The sequence below is a fragment of the Phyllostomus hastatus genome, unplaced genomic scaffold (assembly GCF_019186645.2).
Source record: "Phyllostomus hastatus isolate PE091 unplaced genomic scaffold, TTU_PhHast_1.1 phas_scaffold_93, whole genome shotgun sequence".
NCBI lineage: Eukaryota > Metazoa > Chordata > Mammalia > Chiroptera > Phyllostomidae > Phyllostomus > Phyllostomus hastatus.
Genome location: NW_025334042.1, coordinates 40,587,963 through 40,612,444, shown reverse-complemented (window position 1 = coordinate 40,612,444; position 24,482 = coordinate 40,587,963). Strand labels below are relative to the sequence as shown.

At 34.8% G+C, this 24,482-nt stretch overlaps 1 protein-coding gene across 1 annotated transcript in view; it reads left to right on the top strand.

The window, feature by feature from the left end:
- Window positions 1-24,482, top strand: part of AEBP2 (AE binding protein 2) — a 61,937-nt gene that overhangs the window by 19,351 nt on the left and 18,104 nt on the right. The window contains exons 2-3 of the mRNA XM_045829643.1: window positions 2,730-2,937; window positions 10,951-11,058. Of these exons, the coding sequence (XP_045685599.1) occupies window positions 2,730-2,937; window positions 10,951-11,058 (316 nt within the window). The remainder of the gene's footprint in view (window positions 1-2,729; window positions 2,938-10,950; window positions 11,059-24,482) is intronic.

The following is a 24,482-nucleotide window of genomic DNA, read 5'->3' as shown; positions in this document are numbered from 1 at the left end:
CCTTGCATTGCTTTGTTCAATTTAAAGATAATTGATTTAGTTTCACTTTTAATTCATTTTGGACTTGTAACTACAATTAGTATAGTTTTGTGGTTAAAAATGATACAAAAGGATACACACACACACACAGTGAAAGGATATGTACAGTGAAAGTTTCTCTCCTATGCCGCTCTCCCAGCCCCCAACATCTGTGTTGTATGTATCCTTTAAAAGAGAGTTTGCCTCTAGAGGATAGTTGTATCTAAATCTATCTCCTTCCTCCACTTAGGTGTGCAAATTGGAACCTTACTACACTGCACTTGTGGGTGGATGTGGGTTGGGTTTTTTATAAAGATTTTATCTATTGGAGAGAGGTGAAGGGAGGGAGAAAGAGAGAGAGAAACATTGATGTGTGAGGGAAACACTGATTAGTTGCCTCTTGCTCACCCCCAAACTGGGAACCTGGCCAGCAACCCAGGTATGTGCCCTGATAGGGAATTGAACCAGTGACCTTTTGGTTTGCAGGTCAGTGCTCAATCCACTGAGTCACACCAGCCAGGGTGGGTTTTTTTGACTTTACCTTTGAGATTGTACCATAATAGGTCACTGAGATTTATTGCTTTTCCCAAGATTGTTTATTATAAATTGAGTGTGATTAGTTGTTAAAATTGTTAATATTTTATTTACCTTTAGTTAATTAGTATGGCTTACAGAAATGTGAGCTTAACAGTTAAAATGTTTTAAAATATATATTGCAAGTGATAAGGAAAATAAATAACCATGTAACAGTTAAGGGCCACATGAACTTGAAATTTCTAGGGCTTAAATAAACATATTTTATTTTTTATGTATTTAAAAAAATTTTTTTAGAGAGGAGGGGAGAAGAGAGAGGGAGAGAAATATCAGTGTGAAAAAGAAACATTGATTGGTTGCCTCTTGTGGGGACCAAACCCACAACTTAGGCATGTGCCCTGACCAGGAATCAGCTGGCTACCCTTAGCTTTGCCATACGACGTCCAACCATCTGAGCCACACCAGTTAGGGCAAAAGTTTGTATTTTAGTATAGGAGAACTACCATACTCACAATTTACTTCTGCAAAAACAATTTATGAATAAATATTCAGGTATTCAAGAGCTTTTTTGTATTTGAGAGTTTTAAAGAGATCACAAAATTTTAGAGTTGCAATTCGACTTTACATATTGACTGGTAGATAGATAACTAGATGAACTTAAATACATGAATATCCTTTAAAGGAAAATCTGAGACATTTTTGGTATCTGAAGCATCATACAAGGACATTTTTGCTAGCTTTGGGGGTTGCATTTGACGTTAGGCACAAATCATTAGGCTTACTTAAAAGGTTCTAATTCAGTATAATTCTTAGGTGGGAGAAAAGTTTTTTTTTAAAGGTATAATTTATTTTTAGACAGGAAGGGAGGGAGAGAAATATCAATGTGTGGTTGCCTCTCTTGTGCCCCCCACTGGGGACTTGGCCTGCAACCCAGGTATGTGTCCTCGACTGGGAATTGAACTGGCAACCCTTTGGTACGCAGGCCAGCACTCAACCACTGCGCCACACCAGCCAGGGCAGCAAATAAGTTTTAAATAGTATAAGTGAATGTTTTTATTTTTAGAAGGCATGTGCTGAAATGATTGTGGTTGAAGTATGTTTGCAACTTGCAGATGATTGAGCAAAACAAATTAGAAACAACTAATAGGATAGCATGTACTTACTGCTGAGTTCAGATTTAGATAGACTTTTCTACATCTTTACAATTTTCTGTAATAAAAATGGGGTAGGGAAACATGCCCCTAAATATAATATAATTTTTATAATTTACTGATACTTAAATTACAAGCTGGTGTAGATAGCTTTTAATTTAGTCTGAAAATATTCTTCCTGTTGACCATTCTGTAATTGAAGCTACTTCCACATAGTTTCTCTGTTGGGAAGAAAATTGGAGGAAAAAGCAGTAAATTGCTTTTAAAATGAAGGCAAAAGTATGTTAAATTTCATTAAGATGTGAAATTTTGAGCAATAATTTTTATTACTAATGTAATTTTTCATAAAGAGGTTAATAATATGTAATACTTAGCTTAGTAAATAAAAAGTAAAAGGGATTGATTGGCATTTTCAGTCTTTTGGTGGATAGAGATTAGTTTAAAAAAGACATTTTATTTGGAATTGGGTAAAATCAGAAACTTTTCTCTCTTCTGCTTTTTTATTTAGAGGGGAAAATACAGCGAAATTTCCCAATTTACTTGAGATGAGAAGAGATAGGATGTGGCAACAGTTATATTCTCAGATTAATGAATAGATGAAAAGATGTCAGATCATCTAGTGATTTGCAAACTGTAAAGATAATCTTTTGAGTCTGAATTACTTGCAGCTGGAAAGTATTACTTTATCCTGCTTAACTATGGAAGGGATGAAATGCAATGAGCTTTGTTTATGCGTGTATATGTTTTCTATAGGATATAGTATCTGGGAGTTCATGTCTGCCAAAAGTTGCTTAAATTAAATATTCCATACATATCTGGCTTTTGAGGTACTAGCATTTTTTTGGCCTTTATTTGCACTTTATTGCCAACTAAATAAGTTCAAAGCAGTGTTATTCTGTAATGGAAAATATGGGTAGTATAATTTGGAGCACAATATCAGGTGATAATCTTAATTAAATATTTATAAGATCATATTCATGTTAGTGAATTTCTAGGAATAACACAGCCTTTTTTCTTCTTTTGTAGCATAAGCAGTACTATAATGGATGTAGACAGCACAATTTCCAGTGGGCGTTCAACTCCAGCAATGATGAATGGACAAGGAAGCACTACTTCTTCAAGCAAAAATATTGCCTATAATTGTTGTTGGGACCAGTGCCAGGCTTGCTTCAACTCTAGTCCAGATCTGGCAGATCACATCCGTTCCATACATGTAGATGGTCAGCGAGGAGGGGTTGGTTTTATCATTTCTTTTTTTTACCCCCTGTTTTCATTAGTTTTATTAATTTATAATTGTTAGTTAGGCTTATTTTTTTCTCAAAGTAGTTTGGGATTGTTTTTACACACGCTTTATTTTTTCAAATGTTTTTTTTTCCCTTTTATTTACAGATTCCCACATACTTGATGGAATCAAATTAAATAGAACATATGATGTGTTGGACTTTAATTTACTCTTAGGTATATTACTTTGAGGAAATAAGACTTCCTAAAATATAGTGGGAATATTATGAATGAATACAGTATATTCCAAGGTTCTGAGGTTTCGAGTTGAGGACATTTAAGAATTCTCACTGTTTAGGATTTCTGTTAGAGTAGTCCTACATTACCCCTGATGCTGCAATTAACTGGAGAGACTATTGGTACCAGGATTAGTATATACAATCCTATTGACCTATAACCTTTCAGGAATACATTTAATAGTGTCAGTTCATATAGTTAGTGGATAAAGAGCTAAGCAATTAGGTGAATCAAAGTGTAATGGACCAAGATATTTATAATATTATTTATAATAGTTACAATTTTTTCAACTTTACCTAGGTTTGTCCTGAACAGTTATCATGTTCATTACATTTTCCAGAAATTAGTGTAACACTGTAAATACAGATAATTTATCAGGCCACACATTTCCCATCTCCCTGCCATCACTGTTTGTGATATACTGATACTAAAATGGCTAAAATCATCAGGGTTAAAGAGAATAGGCAACTGTTTCCAAGGTTGTATTGATAATTAGATTGTATTATTGATCTTTAAAAAACAAAACAAAACATGCAATTATATAAGTTCCCCTAACATTTTAATCCTTGGTATTGCATTTAAAATTTCTTTTTTAGAAGTATTTGCTGTTGTCACAAAATGTTGTAATATGTCAGTAGTTTTTTGAATCCTCAAGCTTGATAAGGAACCATTTGTCTTATTATTAGATTTAATATATGTGGCATCTAGGTCAGTACCAGATGGTGTATTAATGAATTGTGTCCATTGTATGTTTTTTCACTATGTAACCCATCTCAGTGGTTAGGCAATTTTGGTAACACTTTCCTTTCCCTGCCTTCCAGTCAGGTTTTTGGTGTGAACTTACTTAGCTAACCGTGTTGGTTTCCTGGTCATTACTGAGTTGCCTTTTGTGAGCCCATGTTTGATGCCACTTGTTAATATATCACCACGGTAGTCTTTTGAGCCATGGCATGATGCTTGACTTAGCTATTTATTGAATCGTGAGCTATGTAGAAGATCTCTGGGTTTTTCTTCAAAGGCATGGTATAATTTCACATTTGTAAGTTGTGGGTACTACAGGTCGAGTTGGCACATAGCCTTATGCGTATGTTTTCAGCTCTTTATAGATTTGTAGAAAAAATGGAGTTACATACTGAATGTAGCATATAATCAGTGCAGCTACATGTACCTTATTGATAATACAGAGCTAGACTTAAACTCTTGCTTATTTCTACAATATGTATGCACTTGTGGAAATCAACACCCTGTGTTATTTCTTGAACCCTTATTCACAAAATCACTTTATTACAAATAATGATTCTCTTAATTTTAAGAGTAATGCTATTTTGACTATAGAAAGGAGTCCTTGTTTTTGGAGGACATTGACTGAGAAATGAAAGATGTATTGGAGAAATGTAAAAAACACATCCCAAGTATTTCTGCATACCAATCCTTGGCATATAGACTAAGCTTTTAGGATGCAAGTATGAATGAGGATTTGAAAACCTGATACTATATAGCATAGGAAATCTTGATCTGGTTTTGGGCTTTAAAATAGAGTAGTTGATTGGAAATTTTTTTTTAAATGGCCTCTTTGAAGTTTGGAACTTAATTTATTTTTCTCTCTCTTTTTAAAACTTCTTTATTTTTTCTTTTTTTTTTATTACCCTTTAGTCCCCTTAACCTCCCATCCCCCCACCCCTGCAAGCACCACATTGTTATCTATGTCCAGGAGTCCTTTTTCCTTTTTGCTCAATCCTTCCACCCCTTCCCCTTAGCTGTCATCCTTCTGTCTGTGTCCATTTTGTTTGTTCAGTTTGTTCATTAGATTTAACTGTTTTTAAGTGTACAATTCAGTGGCATCAGTATATTTTTACATTGTTGTGCAATCATAACCACTGTCCATCTCCAAAACTTATTCATTATCCAAAACTGAAATCTGTACCCATTACACAATAACTTCCTTATCCTCCCTTCCCCCAGCGCTTGGTAACTGTTGCTCTACTGTCTTTGTATAAAATGACTATTCTAGATATTGCATATAAGTGGAAAACAGCAGATTTTGATGACGTAGTTATCTTTTTAGATTTTTAAGTTTCTTTTTTTCTACCCTAAGTGTTAAACTATTGTAATGGAATAAAAACAAATGGGAAAAATGTGGTAACTGTAGAGGACTCGGTGCTTCTAATTATTGAAAGATAACAGTTTTATTGGAGCAGTAGTTAACAGTAATATAGTTAAATGCTATATTAATTCCTTTTTTTTCCTCATCCCACTCTGATCTTCACCCTGGAAAAAACCAAAACCATCATGTAGGATGGTTTAAAAACTTCTTTACCTCCTTCAACTATATGTTGCTATGTCACGTGGACTTTGTGTTTGTAGGCTAAAGCAGGTGGAGTTAGGTTTTCCTAATCTTTTCATGTATCAAAGTGGTTAGATACTTAACTCTACTTTAAAAGTTATACTAACCACTTAAGTACCAAATTATGAATGTACCTTTTTAAAAAAGAATCAGAGAATTTTCTCCTATTTAAAAAATAAAATAGGCACAAAAAATGAATCTTTTCTGTTAAGTGTAGTAAGAGTTGTGTTTTGGGATTCTTATTTTCATGTATGACTGCATTTTCAAAAGTAGACTGAGTAGACTAATTAGTAAGTTACTAATCAAATTTCAAACTCCAGTGTCCTGTAATATGCATCTAAGTTTTGGTAGGTGGGGAGGAACTTCATCCTCTAGGATTTCAGTGGTTGAGTAAGATTCACTAGTCTTTTATTCTTTCTGTTTTAACTGTTTAACAACAGTTGCCAGAAAGACATATGTTTATGTTCTTTGATACAAGAGTTATTTTACATGTGCCATTTTATTACGTTTACTTTTGTATGTGTTCTTTAGTGTGTGTGTGAGGGGAGAGGGCCTGAGGGAGATTTGAGGGTGGGTGAGTCAGGATATTCAAAGACTTGAATGAGACCAGTTAACTTTATGTTGTACAAAATGACATATGTAGACTCTCAAAGTTAAATCAGACTGCTGCTAGGAAGTGAAATCAATCTTAGGAGGTCACTTTGCATTTTGATTGCCAAATAGTTTATTACTGTAGTATTATGAAAAATATTTCATTACTGTAATTTGTGGGTTTTTTTTGTAATTGGATCTTTTTTAAAAAATTATTAATTGATATGATCTTTTTGTGTCATACTGTCAAAGGAATTGAATTTACTAGTAAAACTAGCCCCTCCACCCCCATATTTGGGCATTGTAACTTATATTGCTTTCTGACTCTGTATTTAGAATATATTTGGCTGATTTTTAGTTTACTAATAATCACTGAGTAATTTTCTTTATGTGTACATAAACTCTGTCAGATTGCATTGATTGCATTTTCTGAAGGTAACACTCACTTATTCTGACAGAACTGAATTAGATTTCCTTATTTATTTACTTTTAGAGAGAGGGGAAGGGAAGGAGAAAGAAAGGGAGAGAAAGAGCAATGTGTGGGAGAAACATCAATAGGTTGCCTCTCACACACCCCCAACAGGAGACCTGGCCCACAACCCAGGGGTGTGCCCCAACTAGGAATCAAACCAGCAACCTTTTGTTTCATAGGCCAGCGCTCAATTCATGGCCACTTCTCCCTGAGCTGTATCAGGGAAAGGACAGTTTCCTAGAGGAGTTCCCAACAGAAAGTATCCCTGTAACATTGAAATTGTTGACCTATACATCTTACAAATTAGGTCATTGTACATTATAAGATTTTTTGGTAGTTTGAAAACACTCTTTTAATGGTTGGGTAGTGCTTTTTAAAGAAAAATTGTATTTGATTACGCTATTACAGTTGTCCTGATTTTGCTCCCCTTTAGCCCCCTCCACCCAGCACCATCTACTCCATCAGACAATCCCACATCATTGTTCATGTCCGTGGGTCATGTTCATATGTTCTTTGGCTACTCTGTTTCCTATACTGTCTTTTACATCCCCATGTCTATTCTGTAACTACATGTTTGTACTTACATTAATTAATTAATTTTATTTATTTATTTAGGGGAAGGGAGGGAGAAAGAGGGGGAGAGAAACATTAATGTATGGCTGCCTCTCCTGTGCGCCCTACTGGGAACCTGGCCCACAATCCAGGCATGTGCCCTGACTGGGAATTGAACCAGCAACCCTTTGGTTCGCAAGTGGATTGAGGCTGGCACTCAATCCACTGAGGCATACTAGCCAGGGCTGTTTGTACTTATTAATCCCCTCACCTCTTCACCCATTCCCTCACACTTCCCTCCCATCTGGCAACATCAAAACACTCTCTGTATCCATGATTCTGTCTCTGTTTTTCTTGTTTGCTTAGTTTGGCTTTTGATTCAGTTGTTGATAGATAATTTATTTATTGCCATTTCATTGCTCATAGTTTTGATCTTTTTCTTATATATAAACTCCTTTAACATTTCATATAATAATGGATTGGTGATGATGAATTGCGTTAGTTTCTTCTTGTCTGGGAAGCTCTTTAACTGCCCTTGGATTCTAAATGATAGCTTTGCTGGGTAGAGCAATCTTGGACGTAGGTTCTTGCCTTTTATCACTTTGAGTACTTGTCAGTCCTTTCTTGCCTGCAGAGTTTCTTTTTAGAAATCAGTTGACAGTCTTATGGGAATCCCCTGTAGGTAACTAACTGCTTTTCTCTTGCTGCTTTTAAGATTCTCTGTTAATCTTTAAACTTTGGCATTTTAATTATGATTTGTCTTAGAGTGGGCTTCTTAATATCCATCTTGTTTGGGACTCTGTGCTTCCTGGACTTGCATGTCTATTTCCTTCACCAAATTAGGGAAGTTTTCTTTCATTATTTTTTCAAATAGATTTCCAATTTCTTGCTCTTTCTCTTTTCCACTTGAAGTTTTCCCAGAGGCTGCTTGTACTATCACTATTTTTTGTTTTTTTTTTTGATTATTTTTTCTTGTTCTGGTGGGTTATTTATTATTTTTTGCTTCCTTATTTTCCAAATCATTGATTTGATTCTTTGTTTCATCCTCTCTACTATTGTTTCCCTGTAAATTGTTATTTCACTTAGTGTATCCTTCTTTTCTGATTGGATCTTTTTTATGCTGTTGAGGTCCTCAGTCGGTTCCTTGAGCATCAGTATAACCAGTGTTTTGAACTCTGCATCTGATGGATTGCTTCTCTCCATTTTGTTTAGCCTTTTTTCTGGAGTTTTGATCTGTTCTTTCATTTGGGCAATGTTTCTTTTTTTTTATTCCCTCCCTTAGTGGCAGAAAAATCTGGTGGTGATGATTTTGAGAAGGGTGTCCAATATCTAATACACAGTTTTTCTTTCAATCAGTCTTACTTGCAGAATATATATCATTTTGCATTTTTATCATGTCTTGGAGTTACCAAATGTGTGCTCATTGTGTCTGCTGTGACTCTCCCAATCTTATATAACTGGGAAGTGTGAAAGCTGGATAGAATTTAGTTACTTACTTTTCTTCTTTCTGTTTCTGTAACATCTAATACAACCCAGTTAACCTAAGTCTATCATGAGAGCCTGGGCTAGGAACCTCTGTACCTCAATATTCTAATTAGTGTAGATAAACTTCAGTTTACTTTAACATAGTATAGAGAAACCACGAGAGATTTTATTTTTGAATAATTCCTTTCATATTGGGGCTTAATTCCTATGGTGTTTGGTTTTCAGGGTGTATTTTGCAATGAGAAAGTTTCTAAAAATTAGGGTATAAAAATGTTTTTCATGTGCTGACATCAAAAAAACCAGGCTTGAATACTTTTGTCAGGTTTTGTACTACCTGTACAAACCCTTTATCAAAGGGTTTTTCTAATATATATTAGGAAAGAAAATTGAGCTTTTAAAAATTTTGTGGTTTTGGTGGATCCTTGATGTGGATTTCTGGTGCCATTTTGTGTATCAAGACTATCCTTGTGCAAGTTTATTGCTTCCTCCTCCTTTCCCCCTAATTATTTTTCAAGTATTTCACCGAAATATGACTAACCATAGTTAGCTTTGGTCTTTTTACACTTACTTCATTTCCTCAAATATTCACTAAGTTGAAGGTTATGGTTTTTCTTTGAACCTGAAAGTGTTGCCCTAATAATGTTACTAGACATTATTCCATCTAGACTCGGGACGTTACCTACTCACAGTTAAGGCTATTATCTGATGAAATTACAGGATCTGCCATTCTATATTTATATTTTTTCTTAGGAGATTTATGGTTTCTCTCAGATGCAGTAGTTGGGTAATATTTAGGTTAGTGCAGAGTTTGAGTATTTTTCTGATTTTTTTTTGAGGGTATTATAATTCAGCACAGGGATCACTTGAGGGTTACAGCAACAGAATTCTATAAACGTTATTATATAAAGTATGTTAATTTTGTTCCCAAATACTTGTTTTAAGACACTTTTGTCTTAGAGGGATATGACTTGTGAGCATTTTAAACCAAGTTCTGATTTATATTTTTTAGTTGGATGGAAAATTTAAGACTTTCAGAGTCTAGTAAGTCATGAATCAGGAAATTGATAGATAGCATTGATTATCTGTATGTGATCCTCAAATCTTACTGAATTAATTTCCATAACATGTAGTTGTAGCTTCACAGTTTTTCCCCCTTAATTCATTTAAAATGTAGCTTTTAATTCTGGCAACTTCAGGAATTATTTTATAAACATGTACTAGGTCAGGAATTTTAAGTTATAAAGGAGGAAATGTTAATGACTTTTATATCTGCTTAACTTAAAGAAACTAGCAAATCTGTTGTGGAACATGATATGAGAGAACTTTCTCTAAATAGTCACGGCAACCAGCAATAATAGCAGTGTTGCCTGTTTAGACCTATCTGATGTAAAATGGTTTTGGTTTTTTATAAAAACTGATCTCAGTTTTTTTTAGATCATTCATTTTTTTTGACTTTAAGGAAATTTATTTTAAACTGACTTTAATGATTTTTTCCTCAGTTCTGTATGTTTTTTGTCTCTGTTCTATAATATAATTAATACATTACAGTTTTTAAAATGTGGCTCTATTTATAATTGTTCTTGCCCCGGAAGAGAACAGAGTGTAGAAATTGTACTTTGAAGGTGATGATTACAGTAGATTAATATTTCTTTTGCTGATGTTAGCAATCCATTTTAATGTTCAGCTTGATGGAAATATAATCAATTAGGAAATTGATATCTCACTGGTAGGAAAATCATAAAAGATTAGATTGTTAGTTAACAGACTTGTGCTTTTCCAAACCCAGTCATAGTTGCATGAATCCAAGAACTTATGTCTATTATAATGATAGAGTAGCTCATGCCCATTGCTTTTGCAATTGTATTAATTTGACTTTTTGCATTAGATTTTGGTTCCTATTCAAGGTATTTGAAAATCATCTTTAATGAATAGAGTAATGTAAGAATAAGTAGTGTGGGTGTGAGAATAGGAATTCAGGAGCAGGGGAATTGTAATTTGGTAGTTTAATTGCATTACTTATTCTTTGAGGATGAAAGTATCAGTATCCACTAATTTACATTTATTAGTTCCTTATTGGGGACATGGACGGCAGCCTTAAAGGGGAAGGGTTAAAACAGCCTCTCATACTGGAAGTTCAGAACTTTTAACATTAAGCATTTGATTGACTCATACATTAAATGGCTCTTTTTGCCAATTGAAGACTAGCAACATGTTTATTTGAGCTTCAAGGAATAAAACTTTGTTGAAATAAGTAATGGAAATTATTATGGCTCTTCTTTTAACAGGTATTTGTTTGCTTATGGAAAGGTTGTAAAGTATACAACACACCGTCAACCAGTCAGAGTTGGTTACAGAGGCATATGCTGACACACAGTGGAGATAAACCTTTCAAGGTAAGTACATATATGTGATTTTTTAAATTTCAACGTGGAAAGTTTCTTAATGGGCATGCTTTTGCCTTTCTAAAATATTTTAAAAGAACTGTTTTGTTTCAATGTTCCAGTAGATACATGGAATTTTAAAAAACATATGGGAGAAAGAAGATTTAATACAATTATTAAAATTTGGAGAATAGAAAAAATGTCTCTGAGAGTAGGGTCTTGAAAATAGTGCATAGACGAATGATTTGAATGCATGTGTTTAAGTTGGTTGGTTGGTATTAATACCTTGTGCTCTGATTGTTCTCTCACTGTTACTGGTTTCAGCCTTTTTTTAATTAGCCAACAATGATTATTACATAAAAAATATAATTGTAGAACATGAAGGGACTTGATTCCTTTCAATTTTGAAGTCATGCACCGAACTTAGTTGTAAATTACTGTGTCTAATAGATGTACTGCAGAAAATCTGTATAAAGAGGAAGCTTTTATAAAAGCATTTTCCTATTTATCTTTATTAAAAACTAAAATATTTGGTTTGTAATTATGGAAAGCATACAGACTTAAAGTTCAAAGAAGTTTAATAGTTTTTAAATCCATGATATCTGCTGCTATGAAAATACTGTCCCAAAAACTTTCCTTGAGTTTCATTAGAAAGGAGATAATTCTTGAGGAGTTACTTTTGAAAACAAAAATATTTTTTTGAAAAGACAACTTTTAACAAGTTTTAAAAATGTATGAAGACCCCGGCTGGTGTGGCTCAGTGGATTGAGTGCTGGCCTGCGAACCAGAGGCTTGCCCGTTCGATTCCCAGTCTAGGGCACATACCTGGGTTGATGGCCAGGTCCCAGGGTGGGGTGGGTAGGGGGTGCAGGCATGAGAGGCAACCACACATTGATGTTTCTTTCCGTCTCTTTCTCCCTCTCTAAAAAATAAATGAAATCTTTAAAAAAAATACATAAAACGCCATGACTGCGTGATTCAGTTGGAGTATTGTCCCAGGCACTGAAAGGTTGCTTGGTCGATTCCCACTCAGGGCACATGCCTGGGTTGCAGGTTGGATCCCTAATTAGGGCATGTGGAGGAGGCAGCCAGTCAATGTTTCCCTCCCTCCTTCTCTCCCTCCAAAATTGGACGCTGTCCTCAGATGGGGATTAAAAGAATGTGTAAGGAAATAATTCACACTTAAAATCTTGCTTTCTTTTTTTGTTCCCATGTGCCTTCTCTTGCAAATAACTGTTACTAGTTTCTAGTGAGTTCTTCTAGTATTTCTTTAGGAAACGACAAGCAGATAAGCCTGTAATCTCATTCTTCTCCCTTTCTATCACAGAATTTAGTAAACTATATACTGTCTATACTTTTTAAAATAAGCTTTTTATTTTAAAGCAGTTCTAAATTTACATAAATATTACAAAGATTATAGTTTTTCCAAATATACAAGTTTTCCCTATTATTAACGTTTTTATTGGGTGTATGTGTACCTTGCCTTTTTAAAAAACATTTTATACTAGAGACATTTCTGTATTTGCTCATAGGGAATATTCTCTTTTTCTTGATTTTCAGCAGTTTCATAGTATTTCATTGTGTGTGTCTCTGGCAGTTTATTTAACCAGACTTTTAGACACTTGGGTTGTTTCTAGTCCTTGCTATTACAAATAGTGCTATAGTGATGAATCTTTAAACATGTCATTTTTTGTATTTATGCTTATATATGGAGGAAAAATTTCCCAAAATGATGTGAGTGGGTGGATCAAATGCTATATAAAAGCATTTGTAATTAACAAAAAATTTTTTTTAAATTTATTGATTAGCAAGAGAGAAAGAGAGACAGACTTATTGTTCCACTTACTTATGCATTCATTGGTTGATTCTTGTATGTGTCCTGACTGGGGATCAAACTCACAAATTTGGTGTAAAGGGATGGCAGTCTAACCAAATGAGCTACCTGGCCAGGGTGAGCATTGGTAATTGTGACTAATACTGCTAAATTGTCCTCCCTGGGCGCTGTGCCCTCATCAGCAATGTTAGAGCAGCTGCCTTCTCCATAGCCTTCCTAACACGGTGCTGTCAAGATTTTGGATTTTTGCCAATCTACTACATGAGAAATTGTATCCTAATGTAGTTTTAATTCGCTTTTCTTTGATTATGAGTGATGTTGGACATCTTTTCATATGTTTAACCATTTGAATTTCTTTTTCTCTATGTTTTTAAAAAATCAGTGGTCTCATTGAGCTTTCTGCTGACATGTGGATCCTATAACTTTAACACCCTAGTTTTTCCTATAGACATACTACAGATCATGTGACCTGGTACAGGTTTTTAAACTTTTTTCTAATGTGTAACTGGTAATAATAGTTACTTCATAGAGTTGTACACTGTATGTTATAGTTGAAGTAAAAGAATAATTTACTTATATTTGAAGTAAAAGAGTAATTTACTTTCTTATATTGTGAATTTTCATATATTTTTCTTTGAGGCAGCAATTTATTGCTGGTTGATTATGATGTGCAGGTTAATTTCAAACTCCATACAAATGAGTTTTTCCCCAAATCCTCTTTTTAGAAACTATAGATGATTCCCATTAGAAAGGGAGAAAGGAATTGTTGCATAAGAAAGGCAGGCCTGTGCTCCTTTGGGAACTTATATTCTTTAGGTTTATATAAATCTAAATGGATTTGAGTAATGAAAGTTTTAAGTGGATTTTTAAAAAAAGTTTAAAAAGATTTCATTTATTTTTAGAGAGAGGGGAAAGGAGAAAGAGAGGGAGAGAAACATCTGTATGTGGTTGCTTCTTGTGCGCCCCCCACCAGGGATCTGGCCCACAACCCAGGCATGTATGTACCCTGACTGGGAATTGAATTGGTGACCCTTTGGTTTGCAGGCTGGCACTCACTCTGCTGAGCATATCTGCTAGGGCTATTCTAAGTGTTTTAAAAGTGACCTATGAAAGAATCTCTGGAAACATGGATTAGAGATCAATTAAATGTACGCTTGACCCTTGAACAACACAAGAGTTAATACCTGTGCATTAGAAACTCTTTGTATAACTGTTGACTCCATCAAAACTTAACTGTAGTCAGCTCTCAGTTTCTGGGAGGATTGGTTCCAGGACCCCCAAGGACAGGAAAATCTGTAGATGCTCAAGTCCCGTGTGTAAAATGGCATCAAACAGTGCTTCTAGTCTGCCTGGCCTTCCATATTCACATCCATGGATTTCCAACAGTGATCTAAAATACTGCTTTTGCTCTGCACTTGGTTGAATCTGTGGCTGCAAAACCCACAGATACAGAGGGCCGACTGTATTTATTGAAGAAATCTTCATATAAGTGGACCTGCGCAGTTTAAAACCATTTTGTTCAAGGGTTATGATACTGTATAATAAGAACTGGGAAAGAGGAGAAGTTGCGTGTAGTTGACTGTACGTGTAGATAGAGGGGAATGATGAGCCGATGATGTTTTGGGGTGAGTCTCTTATTTTTTGGGGGAACAGAAAACCCAAAAATTTTTTTTCCAAAAAATAAGAGGCTCATTCCAAAACATCACCACCTCATTGCCTTAAAGTACAGTTAAGGTTCAACAATTTAGAGATTTGTTTTCTATGTATGCACCTGTATAACCACTACTCCAATGAAGAATATTTTCAGTAAACAAAATTTCCAATGTCCCTTTCCAGTCTATCCCTTTCCAGTCCTCTCCTTTACCCCCCAGGACATTTTATGATTTCTGTCATCCTGGCTTAGTTGAGTCAGCCTTTGTGTCTGGCTTTTTTCACCTAAGAAAATACCAGTGAGATTTTCCTTGTTGTATGTACCAGTCATCTTTTAAAAATTGATGTGTAGTATTTGATTGTACAGATGAATCATACACTATCCATTCTCATGCTGGTGGACATTTGGATTGTTTCCAGTCTTTAGCTACTGTTAATAAGCTGCCTTGTGCTCCTTCTTCTATGTGTCTTTTAATTGCATAGCGCATTCATTTCTCTTGGCTGTATACCTGTGAGTGGAATTGCTGAATCCTGGAATAGGGCATTTTTAGCTTTTAGAATGTGCCAAACCCATCTCCAAATTGGTCATATTATTTCACATTCCCACCAGCAGCAAATGAGAGTTTTAGTTGCTCTATATCTTGATAGTATCAGCCTTTTTAATTTTAGCCTTTCTGGTGGTTGTGTGGTGTTACCTCATTGTGGCTTTAATTTTTATTTCCCTGGTGAGTTTTGAGCACATTCTCATGTACTTAATGGCTATTTGGATTTCCTATTTTAGTGAAGTGCCTATTTAAGCCTTTTATTATTTTATCGAATGGTTTGTCTTTTATTATATAACTTTTTAATATTTTGGGAATAAGTCCTTTGTCAGATATATGTATTACAAGTATAGTTTTCCAGTCTGTTTTTTGGTTCTTTTTACCTTTCCTAATGGGGTCTTCTCATGAATAGCTTTTAATTTTAGTGAAGTCTAATTTATCAACTTTTTTATGATTAGTTTTTTTTGTTATTCTTTAAAAAAAATCTATGCCTGCCCTCAGTATGTACAGATGAGAAGCATCTTACAAAAAAGCCAAGAGTTTTGTTTTCTGGTGTTAGATCATTTCAGGCATCTGTAAGTACATATATTTTAAATGTAATTTATATAACATAAAGTTTACCAACTGTATAATTCAGTATTTTTTAGTGTATTCACAGGGTTGTACAAACATGACCACTATCTAATACCAAAATAATGTGCTTTTGAGAAAAAGAAAAGAAAGCATAAAAGAATAAGTGGACAGTTTGGGTAATAGCATGCAGTTTCAGATATATATGTGAAACTCAGTCCACTGAGCTACCGCAGCCAGGGTGGGTTTTTAAAAAAAATGCACACTGATGTGATAGGAGACACAAAACAATCTAATAAAATTATTTCAAATGAAATTAAAGACAACTAAGTGTTACTAGATAGAGCTGTCTTATGGAAAAAAACGAAGCTTTTTGGCCAGCCCAATACACCTCTCCATCTGTCTTCCACCATCTCTCCTCCTTTCTTTTACCTACCAGTACAGTACACACATATTTTGTTTGAGAGGAGCAGTGTACCTAAATACTAAATTCAGTGTGTGTATTTCCTAAGAACAAGGACATTCATTTATACAACCTTAGTACCATTGTCGACATCCAGAAACTTGATGTTATTAGCTATTCAAATTTCATAAATTGTCTCAGTAATAACGTTTATATAAATGTTAATAACGTTTGGATTCAAAATGGGGGTCACACATAGTTTTTATGACTCCTTTAATCTTAAAGTTTCTTCAGCCTTTCTTTATCATTCATGGTACCGATATTTTTGAAGAATTTCAATCTTTTATTTTGCAGTATGTCCTCCATTTTGGGGTTGTTTGGTGATTTTATAATGACCAGATTTCAGTTTAGGCATTTTTGCAGAAAACAACAAAATTCTCACTATCTCTTCTGAGGACAGTTGATGACTATTTGTTTCCTCATATGCAGTTCTTAGCATCATTTGGTTTAGGTGGAATTTGGTAGGTTCTCTACTATAAACTTATTATTTGTCCCTTTACAATGCATAGTTATTAAAGAGGTAACTTTGGACCTACATAAATATGTGTTACCCATTTGAATCGGTTTTAGTCTCTCTTGCCTGGATCAGTTATTACTGTGAGGGTTGTGAATGAGTGTTTTTCCATTTTCCTTCCTATCTAAATTTGCTAGTTGGTATTCTTCTTACATAGCGGTCTGTTCTTTGTTCTGTCTGTCTAATCTTTGGTTTATAATCCTTGACTGTCATTATTTTGATACTTACATAATACAGATTTTTATATATTGAATTGATTGCTTTTTGCTCATGCAGCTTCTGGGACAACTGGTTAAAGATTTGAGTGGTAAGGGTCTCCATTCGAGTGTCAGTAATGACACAAGCCAGAAACCTGAAGTCAGTAAGACCTAGTTAACTCCATGTAGGAAATGAAAGCAGTGGGTGTTATTTAGGTTTAAGCTTAGTTTTATGGTCCCCAAACTTGTCTTATACTTAATGATAAGAAGGTAGATAGTGTCATGAAAATAATTATGTCAGCTCATTATGAAATTTTAGTTTTGTAATATCATACACACTCCTAAAATGCAAATACAGTTTCTTTGCCAAGGGTTTTTATACTATTTGCCTATGTTCATTAAAGTACAAAGATTATTCTAAGATGAGCCTACTCCCCCCACCTAGCATTCACTTCGTCATGTATATACACCTCTACTTTGTGTGTAGACTTAGAGTTTGAGGGAGAGGGAGTTGCTGTCATTTTGTTAAACATAGTAAAAACATTATATGTGTTGATAGTACTAGGATTTAGGGATTTTAAAGACTATTCTCTTGGTCCTTTTTGTGTGTGTGTGTGGTTTTGATTCTTCTTAACCATCAGATAGTAAGCTTTATCACGGCTAAGTGGTTTCAGCCCAACCTTGCTTATAAATATTTTACTTAACTGAAAAAAAAAATTAGATCTATACAGAATGTTTGGTGATTGTTTTGATTTCCTTTTTCTTTATTGCCAATGTAGCAGTGGTTTGTCTGGGTAAATTTGTTTGTATTTGTTTGAAATTATGTGGTTGTACTTTCCAGATAAGCTCACTTTCTTCACATGTTTCTCCCCTACTCTAATATTTCTGTTAACTTTGAACACAGCATTTATAGTTATTTAACTGTTGTGGGTGAATTTATTAATTTTAACTTTTCCTTACGAACTAGTCTTCTGTAGCTCAACATGATGGATTCCTTCCCTAACACTGACATATTGGAATACCTTCCCATTGTGATAGAGTAGCACTTGAGAAACTCAGGCTTTCTTTCAAGTCTGAAACAGCCAATCTTTTTAGGTGTTTTGGAACCAAGAACCTAGTTTAAAAGATTGATCAAGGGAAAAGAAGTTTTATCAATCCAGACTTAAACTATTATTTCCCCTTTATAAGGTGGCTTATAGTTGTGCATACAGGCAAATTCTGGTAATTTGTTATAGGGCACAGTGAGTGGATGACATCATTCACTGTGATGAGTGATTAAATAATTTCCTTTTTCAGTTCTTTTATGATCTGTTTTATAATGGTAGTTGATAATTCTAACTTAAAAATATTTTACTCTTTTCAGCTTTATTGAGGTATAGTTGACAAATAAAATGATAAGACTCAAAGGATATTGTGATTTGACATGTGTATGCAGTTGTGAAAGGATTCCCTTTATTTACTTAATTAACAATCCATCACCTTACACACTTACACTTGAGTGAGAATCTTGGGCTTTTCAACAAACATTCTCTGTAATAATACAAAGCTTTAAACACCCTGTTCTGCTATCTTTCATTAATTCTTCTTTGCCATTGTATGTCTGTGTGTCTGTGTTTGGAGCTCTGTGTTGCCTAGCCCTGACAGCCAGTTTCTAGGAAGCTCCCACTCACTGAAGAGTACACTCTGAATATAAGTAAGGATAGTAGCTGCAGTGATCATCATGATACAAAAAACAAAAATGATTCTTCCCACCCCCAAAGAAAGAAAAATGAAATGGTCCCTGTTGGAGAATAGTAGGGGTTTCATTATTTGGAAAGAATAAGAATCAAGAGGTTTTTCCTTTACTGTATAAACTTTTCCTTTACTGTCTCACTGGATATCCAAATCCTGATGTCTGAGTTGCACCCATGACCAATTAAATGAAAATCTCTGGGGTTTGTTGTCTTTATTTAAAAAGATCTTTCAGATGATTTTAATGTGCACCCAGGCTTAAGAAACTGTTCTATGAGATATTTTTCTCTTTTTTAAAAAGATTTTATTTATTTATTTTTAGAGAGAGGGGAAGGGAAGGAGAAGGAGAGGAAGAGAAACATCAGTGTGTGAGAGATTGATCAGTTGCTTCTTGCACACCCCCAACTGGGGAACCTGGCCTGAAATCCAGGCATGTGCCTTGACTGGGAGTCAAACCAGCAAGCTATCAATCCACAGGCAGGCGCCCAGTCCACTGATCCACACCAGCCAGGGCTGAGATATTTCTCTTAATGGGGGGGACCTCATAAGAGAGATATCACTTATATCACTGGATGAATTTCACTGGGTGAACAAGAACTACTACTAAACATTTCGCTGGTAAATGCAGTTACCAGTTCAGTGCTTTTTCAACGGGAAAAATGCGTAGAGGAAGAAAGGTCTAGGCTGTGTTTACTATGTGCATGTTGTGTGTGGGATTTTTATTGACTTACTTTCTTCTTTAGGCCTCCTTGATACCACATTTGTTTTTCCCGCCGCCCCTTCTTCCAAACCTGTTGACTGCTCCTTCTAGTCTATTTTGTAGGCCTGTGCTCTCTGACTTCTACATGTTGGAGAGTGATCTCTTAAAATTCCTTACCCTAGGTGTTCTTATTTAGTCCTTTGGCTTTAAATACTATTTATGTTGTGATTTCTCTTAGATGTGTATCTCTAGCCCTAAATTTTCTTGGATTCCAGAATATTTACCTTGCAGGTCTAATAGAACATTTTGAACTAATTAACATGTACAAAACCTTGGTTTTTCATTTCAAACATGGTTCTACTCAAGATTGTGTAAATAGTGACATCATCCATCCAGTTACTCTAGCTTTAAGAGCCCTGCATTACTTTTGATTCCTTTTTTAGCTTTACCTGTATTCCCCCAACTGCAGTAGCAAATCCTGTCAGTTTGATCCACAGCATAATTTGAATATCACTACTTCTCACCCTACTCTTTTATTCCAGTTCGTCTGTGTTTGTTAGTCATTTTATTTGAAATTCTTGGTAACTCCTCACTCTCTCCAAATTAAAATTCACATTTCTTAGCGTGGTGCATACTAAGGTCTTTATACGTGATATTTACCTGCTTCTCTGTTCTCATTTGTTCCCTCACTAATAATACCTTCATAGGAAGCTGTGTTCCAGCCATACTGTACCATTTATAGTTCCAAGATGAATCACACTTTTTATTATCATTGAGGTTTTGTATAGGCTGTACTTCCTACCTGGAGTTTTAAAAGGCTTTTTACTTTGGAAGGTTGTTAGATTTTTGGAAAATGGTTAGATTTACAGGCAAGTTTGAAAATTGTTAGGTTTATGGACAAGGTGCAGAGATGGTGCAGAGAGTCCCAGTGTCTTCACCCGATTTGTTCCCCTCATGTTGTCATCTCATGTTATTGTGGTTCATTGGTCAAAGCTAAGAAACCAGCATTTCTACCTGGAATTTTTGTTTTCCTTTAGATTACCTATTAGTAAACACTCCTGTGTCTTCTGTGAAACTGGTAATTTCTGCTTTATGTTTCAGTAACTCCTTGTACATTGTCATAGTACCGTACCTCATACATAGTCTTTGTACTAGAAAAGACAATTTCATTACTGCTTCATTTGAATAAATCTGTTTGGGGAGAAAAATCCCCAGTAATTCCATGTTTCAAATTTTAGAACAGCTACTTCACCACAGTGGTACACAACAGAGTGTTTCAGTGGATGTGGGGGACAGAACATTTAAAACACTCAATGTCCAAAAACCATTTATTTCCCCTAATTGTTGAACAGGGTGCTTGTTCATCAGAATAGTGTGTGAGGCGGCTTAAGTTCAAGGGTCACTGCTGTATGTGTGGGTGGAAACACTAATATTGGAGTGCTCAAACACACTCAGTACCCTGAAATGCTCATGAGAATAGGATGGCGGTACTAAGGCCATTTGAGGCAACAGCAGATTTGTCTTTCACCTGTTCTCTGAGATATACCATTGATGAGTGGAACATTGGTTAGATGACACTTAAAATTATTTTTTCCTTTAGGTTAAAAGGCATGCATTTAAGTGAAATATGTGTGCTTGTGATTCTGTTTTCTTTTCTTTTAATGAATGTATTCTCTAAATTTTTATTGTACATTTGTGTTTTCTTTTTTAGATTTGTTTATAATTCTTAATTGAGGAATGATTAAAATCAAAGAAAACAGCCCTGGCTGATGTGGCTCAGTGGGTTGAGTTCTGGCCTGAGAACTGAGAGGTCGTTTGTTTGATTCCCAGTCAGGGCACATGCCTGGGTTGCAGGCCAGGTCCCCATTTGGGATGTGAGAGAGGCAACCTGTCAGTGTCTCTCCATCTTTATCTCCCTCCTTCTTTCTCTAGAAATGAATAAATAAAATCTTAAAAAAAAATCAAAACGATTTTGTTAGAATTCTCGTTATTGAAATTTTATTTTCAGATCCTTAAATCATTGAGTTAACTGTTGATTAAAATAAACTTGTGATATTTACTTGCAATTTTAGATGCTACCAGAACCTATTCTTTTCAGTCTTGAAGGATCCCAGGAGCAAATGAATCCACCAAACCTACTGGGGCCCTTGTAATTAAGGATAATCCTGGTGGAACCGTATCACAAAATCCCTCTGAATTTAAACCTGAAGGGCTTGGATCTAAACTGCTACTGTCATTTCTGCCTTTTAATTATGAGTATAGTCAAGTAGCTATTCTAAAATTTGAAATGTGAAGTTTTTTCAACACATTTGTTTGAATAACCAATATTAAACTGGCAACCGCAGGGCAAAGGCTGACTTATTTATATTAGATTCTTTGAAACATTTAACACATTGGCCACAAAAGATGCTTATTTATTATATGTTTTTAGAGTAGGTGTTAGGGAATATAGGGATGGTATCTTCTTGGAAAATAAGAAAAGTATTGTATGCTTATTCTGTGCAATACTGTGTAATGGAAATATGTGTAAACCAAATAGGTCATTTTCAATTTTCCAGTGCTGCATTAAAATAATTGCAACAGGTGAAAATAATTTAAATAGTATCTTTGAAATAACCTACTATATTCTTTCAGTATTTTATCAATATACAAAATTGATTAAATATTTTGCTTTTTTGGTACTAAACCTCCCAAATTCAGTGTGCATTTTATACCCACATTTCAAGTGCTCAGTAACTATTTTGTGTCTGAAATGTACTGGGTAGTACAAAACTAACCCATTAATATAATTCTACTTAAAGCACTGTTAGTTCAGATGCTCCACACTTGGTCTGTGTTTAGATTTTACAAAATTTGCAGTTTCAGAAGTAGGTTCACATGCCCAAGTTGTTCCAAACATATTTAAACATTTTTCAATACTTAAATAACATGTTTTAAATTAAAAAAATAAAATGGTTAAGAAAATACAAATAACCTTAAAGGTACTATTTCTTACTAGGATGCTTTTAATAAAATAAACAAAAAATAAGATTTGGCAAGGATATAGAGCTGATGGTTTTATAACACTGTAAATAACTAAATACCACTGAATTGTACACTTTAACGTAGCATGACGTAGCATGATGAATTTCACCTCAATATAAAGATTAATTTAAATAAAATTAAAAATGTGTCTTTGTTATAGTAGTTTTACTGAAAGTGGTGAGTAGCAGTAATTGGCTCTTGGCTCCCTTTGGTGGACAGTCGTTTTATGGCAATATTGTAATCTGCAGAAGATGGGAACTTCAAAAAAAATTATTATTTTTTTGGTACTCAAAATATGTGTAGTAACTTTAAATTCTAAGAACCCCAATAACCATTAGTTGCTAAACTTCTCATGGTCAGCATCTGTAGCTGAATATTGTTGATGCAGGCTCTCTGTGGACCATGCTACTGATGGGATCTTTGTAGGGAGTAAATGAAATAATTAAGTTTGAAGTACTGGATATGGCTAATTGCTGCTTCTCATGGTTCCCATAGCACTCTATGCTTTAACCCCAATTGCAGTCCTTTGAAGTTATCACTTTATATGTATGTCTTGCTGACCACATGTAAGCACTTTGAGGGTGGGAACTGTATCTCGGTCATCCTTATACTTGTAGAATCTTGCATCGTATTGAGTGTAGAATAGATAATTGTCTGAACTAAAATCTTGAATCATTCCTCTCCCTATTAACTTAGTGGGCACCCTAGAATGGGCAAAGATTTTTGTTAGTAATGCTGAGGACCATTAGAGCCCATAAAATTGTTGCTTGCATATCCAAGTAAAAAGAATAATTATTGACACTATGTAAGGAGCTTGCTATGAAGTGTTTCAGCCAGCACTGGTTCTATCAGATTCTATTAACAGCTCAGTAAAAGTATGTTCTTGTCTTCAAAATGCATGGAAAGGATGAGTTGGGTTAAACATTTAGATGTGCAGTGAAAGAAGGAGGATCTCAAAGGGGGATAAGCTCCTTTTCACTTAGGCAGTTTTAGAGAGAGACTTGGTGCATAAAGTTAGGATCTCTATTAATAGAGGGTTGTATTGTGCTTTTAGAAGTTTAAAGTGGTAGAGTGCCTGTTGAAAGAAAGACCCTGGAAGCATGTAGATTTTTTTTTGTGGTATTAGCTAGTTAGAGTGTAATATAAATTAAAACACCTAGTAGTAATCTGATGGATGTAATTGTGTTTAACATAACAAATTTGCATGGTTGGAGTTTGATTGTCAGGTCAGAAACTAAATAAAGTGGATACATTAATAAAAAAGTCACCAGCAATTTAGTTGTGGATTTTGCTGTTTGGGGATCATTTTGAAAAATGGTATTTTTTAGCTTTTTAATTTCTTTTTAATGTGTTGATTTTGAGAGAGAGAGATCAGTTTGTCATTCAACTTATTTATGCATTCATTGATGGGTTCCTGTATGTCCTGTCTGGGGGTTAAACCCACAACCTTGGTGTATTGGGATAGTGTTCCAACCAACTGAGCTACCTGGCCAGGGCAAATGGTGCTTGTTTTAGTTAACATTTCATGTGTTAGAAGACCTGCAAATATTATTTCCTAAGGTTTAACTTAGAAATCACACATTTGTTCCTTAGCTAATTTTGTATTGTAGTTTTAGTGCCATCCAAGCATTCTATTCTACATTTATTGTTGGAATAGCACATCATCCACCAGGTTGACTTAAATAGTTAGCCGTTGGTTTTCTCAATCTTGAAAGTGCAGAAAGCTAGAGAGGCAGTATTTAGTGGAACTTGCAGAGGGTTGCATAAGATCGATTCTGAGCATAAGTCTTCTCTGAGAGGCTAGCTCTAATAGTTTAAATGTCATTAACTGTATTTGTTCTCCGTTAGAACAGTAGGGAGGCTGCTGGAGATTTTGAAATAGCATATATTGTAAGATAAAAATAATTCTAAAAAATCCAGGGATGCACATAGTTGTCAGGATACCTAATTCTTGGATGTAAAACCTCTTTAAAAACGTGTTTAATTTGAAACCAGATTTTTTTGGGAAAAAGATTCCACTATGTTTGTCTTCCATACCAGAGGGAAGAGCAGTAAACTGGGGAGGCTTGAAACTTAAGTTTTATTTTTCAGCTGCACCACCACTTTAATGTGTGTTACTTTGGGCAACTTATAAAATGAAAGAGTTCTGGAATTAGTTCTGTAGCATTACCAATTTACTTCTGAAAAAAAAAAAAAAGATATTCACTCACT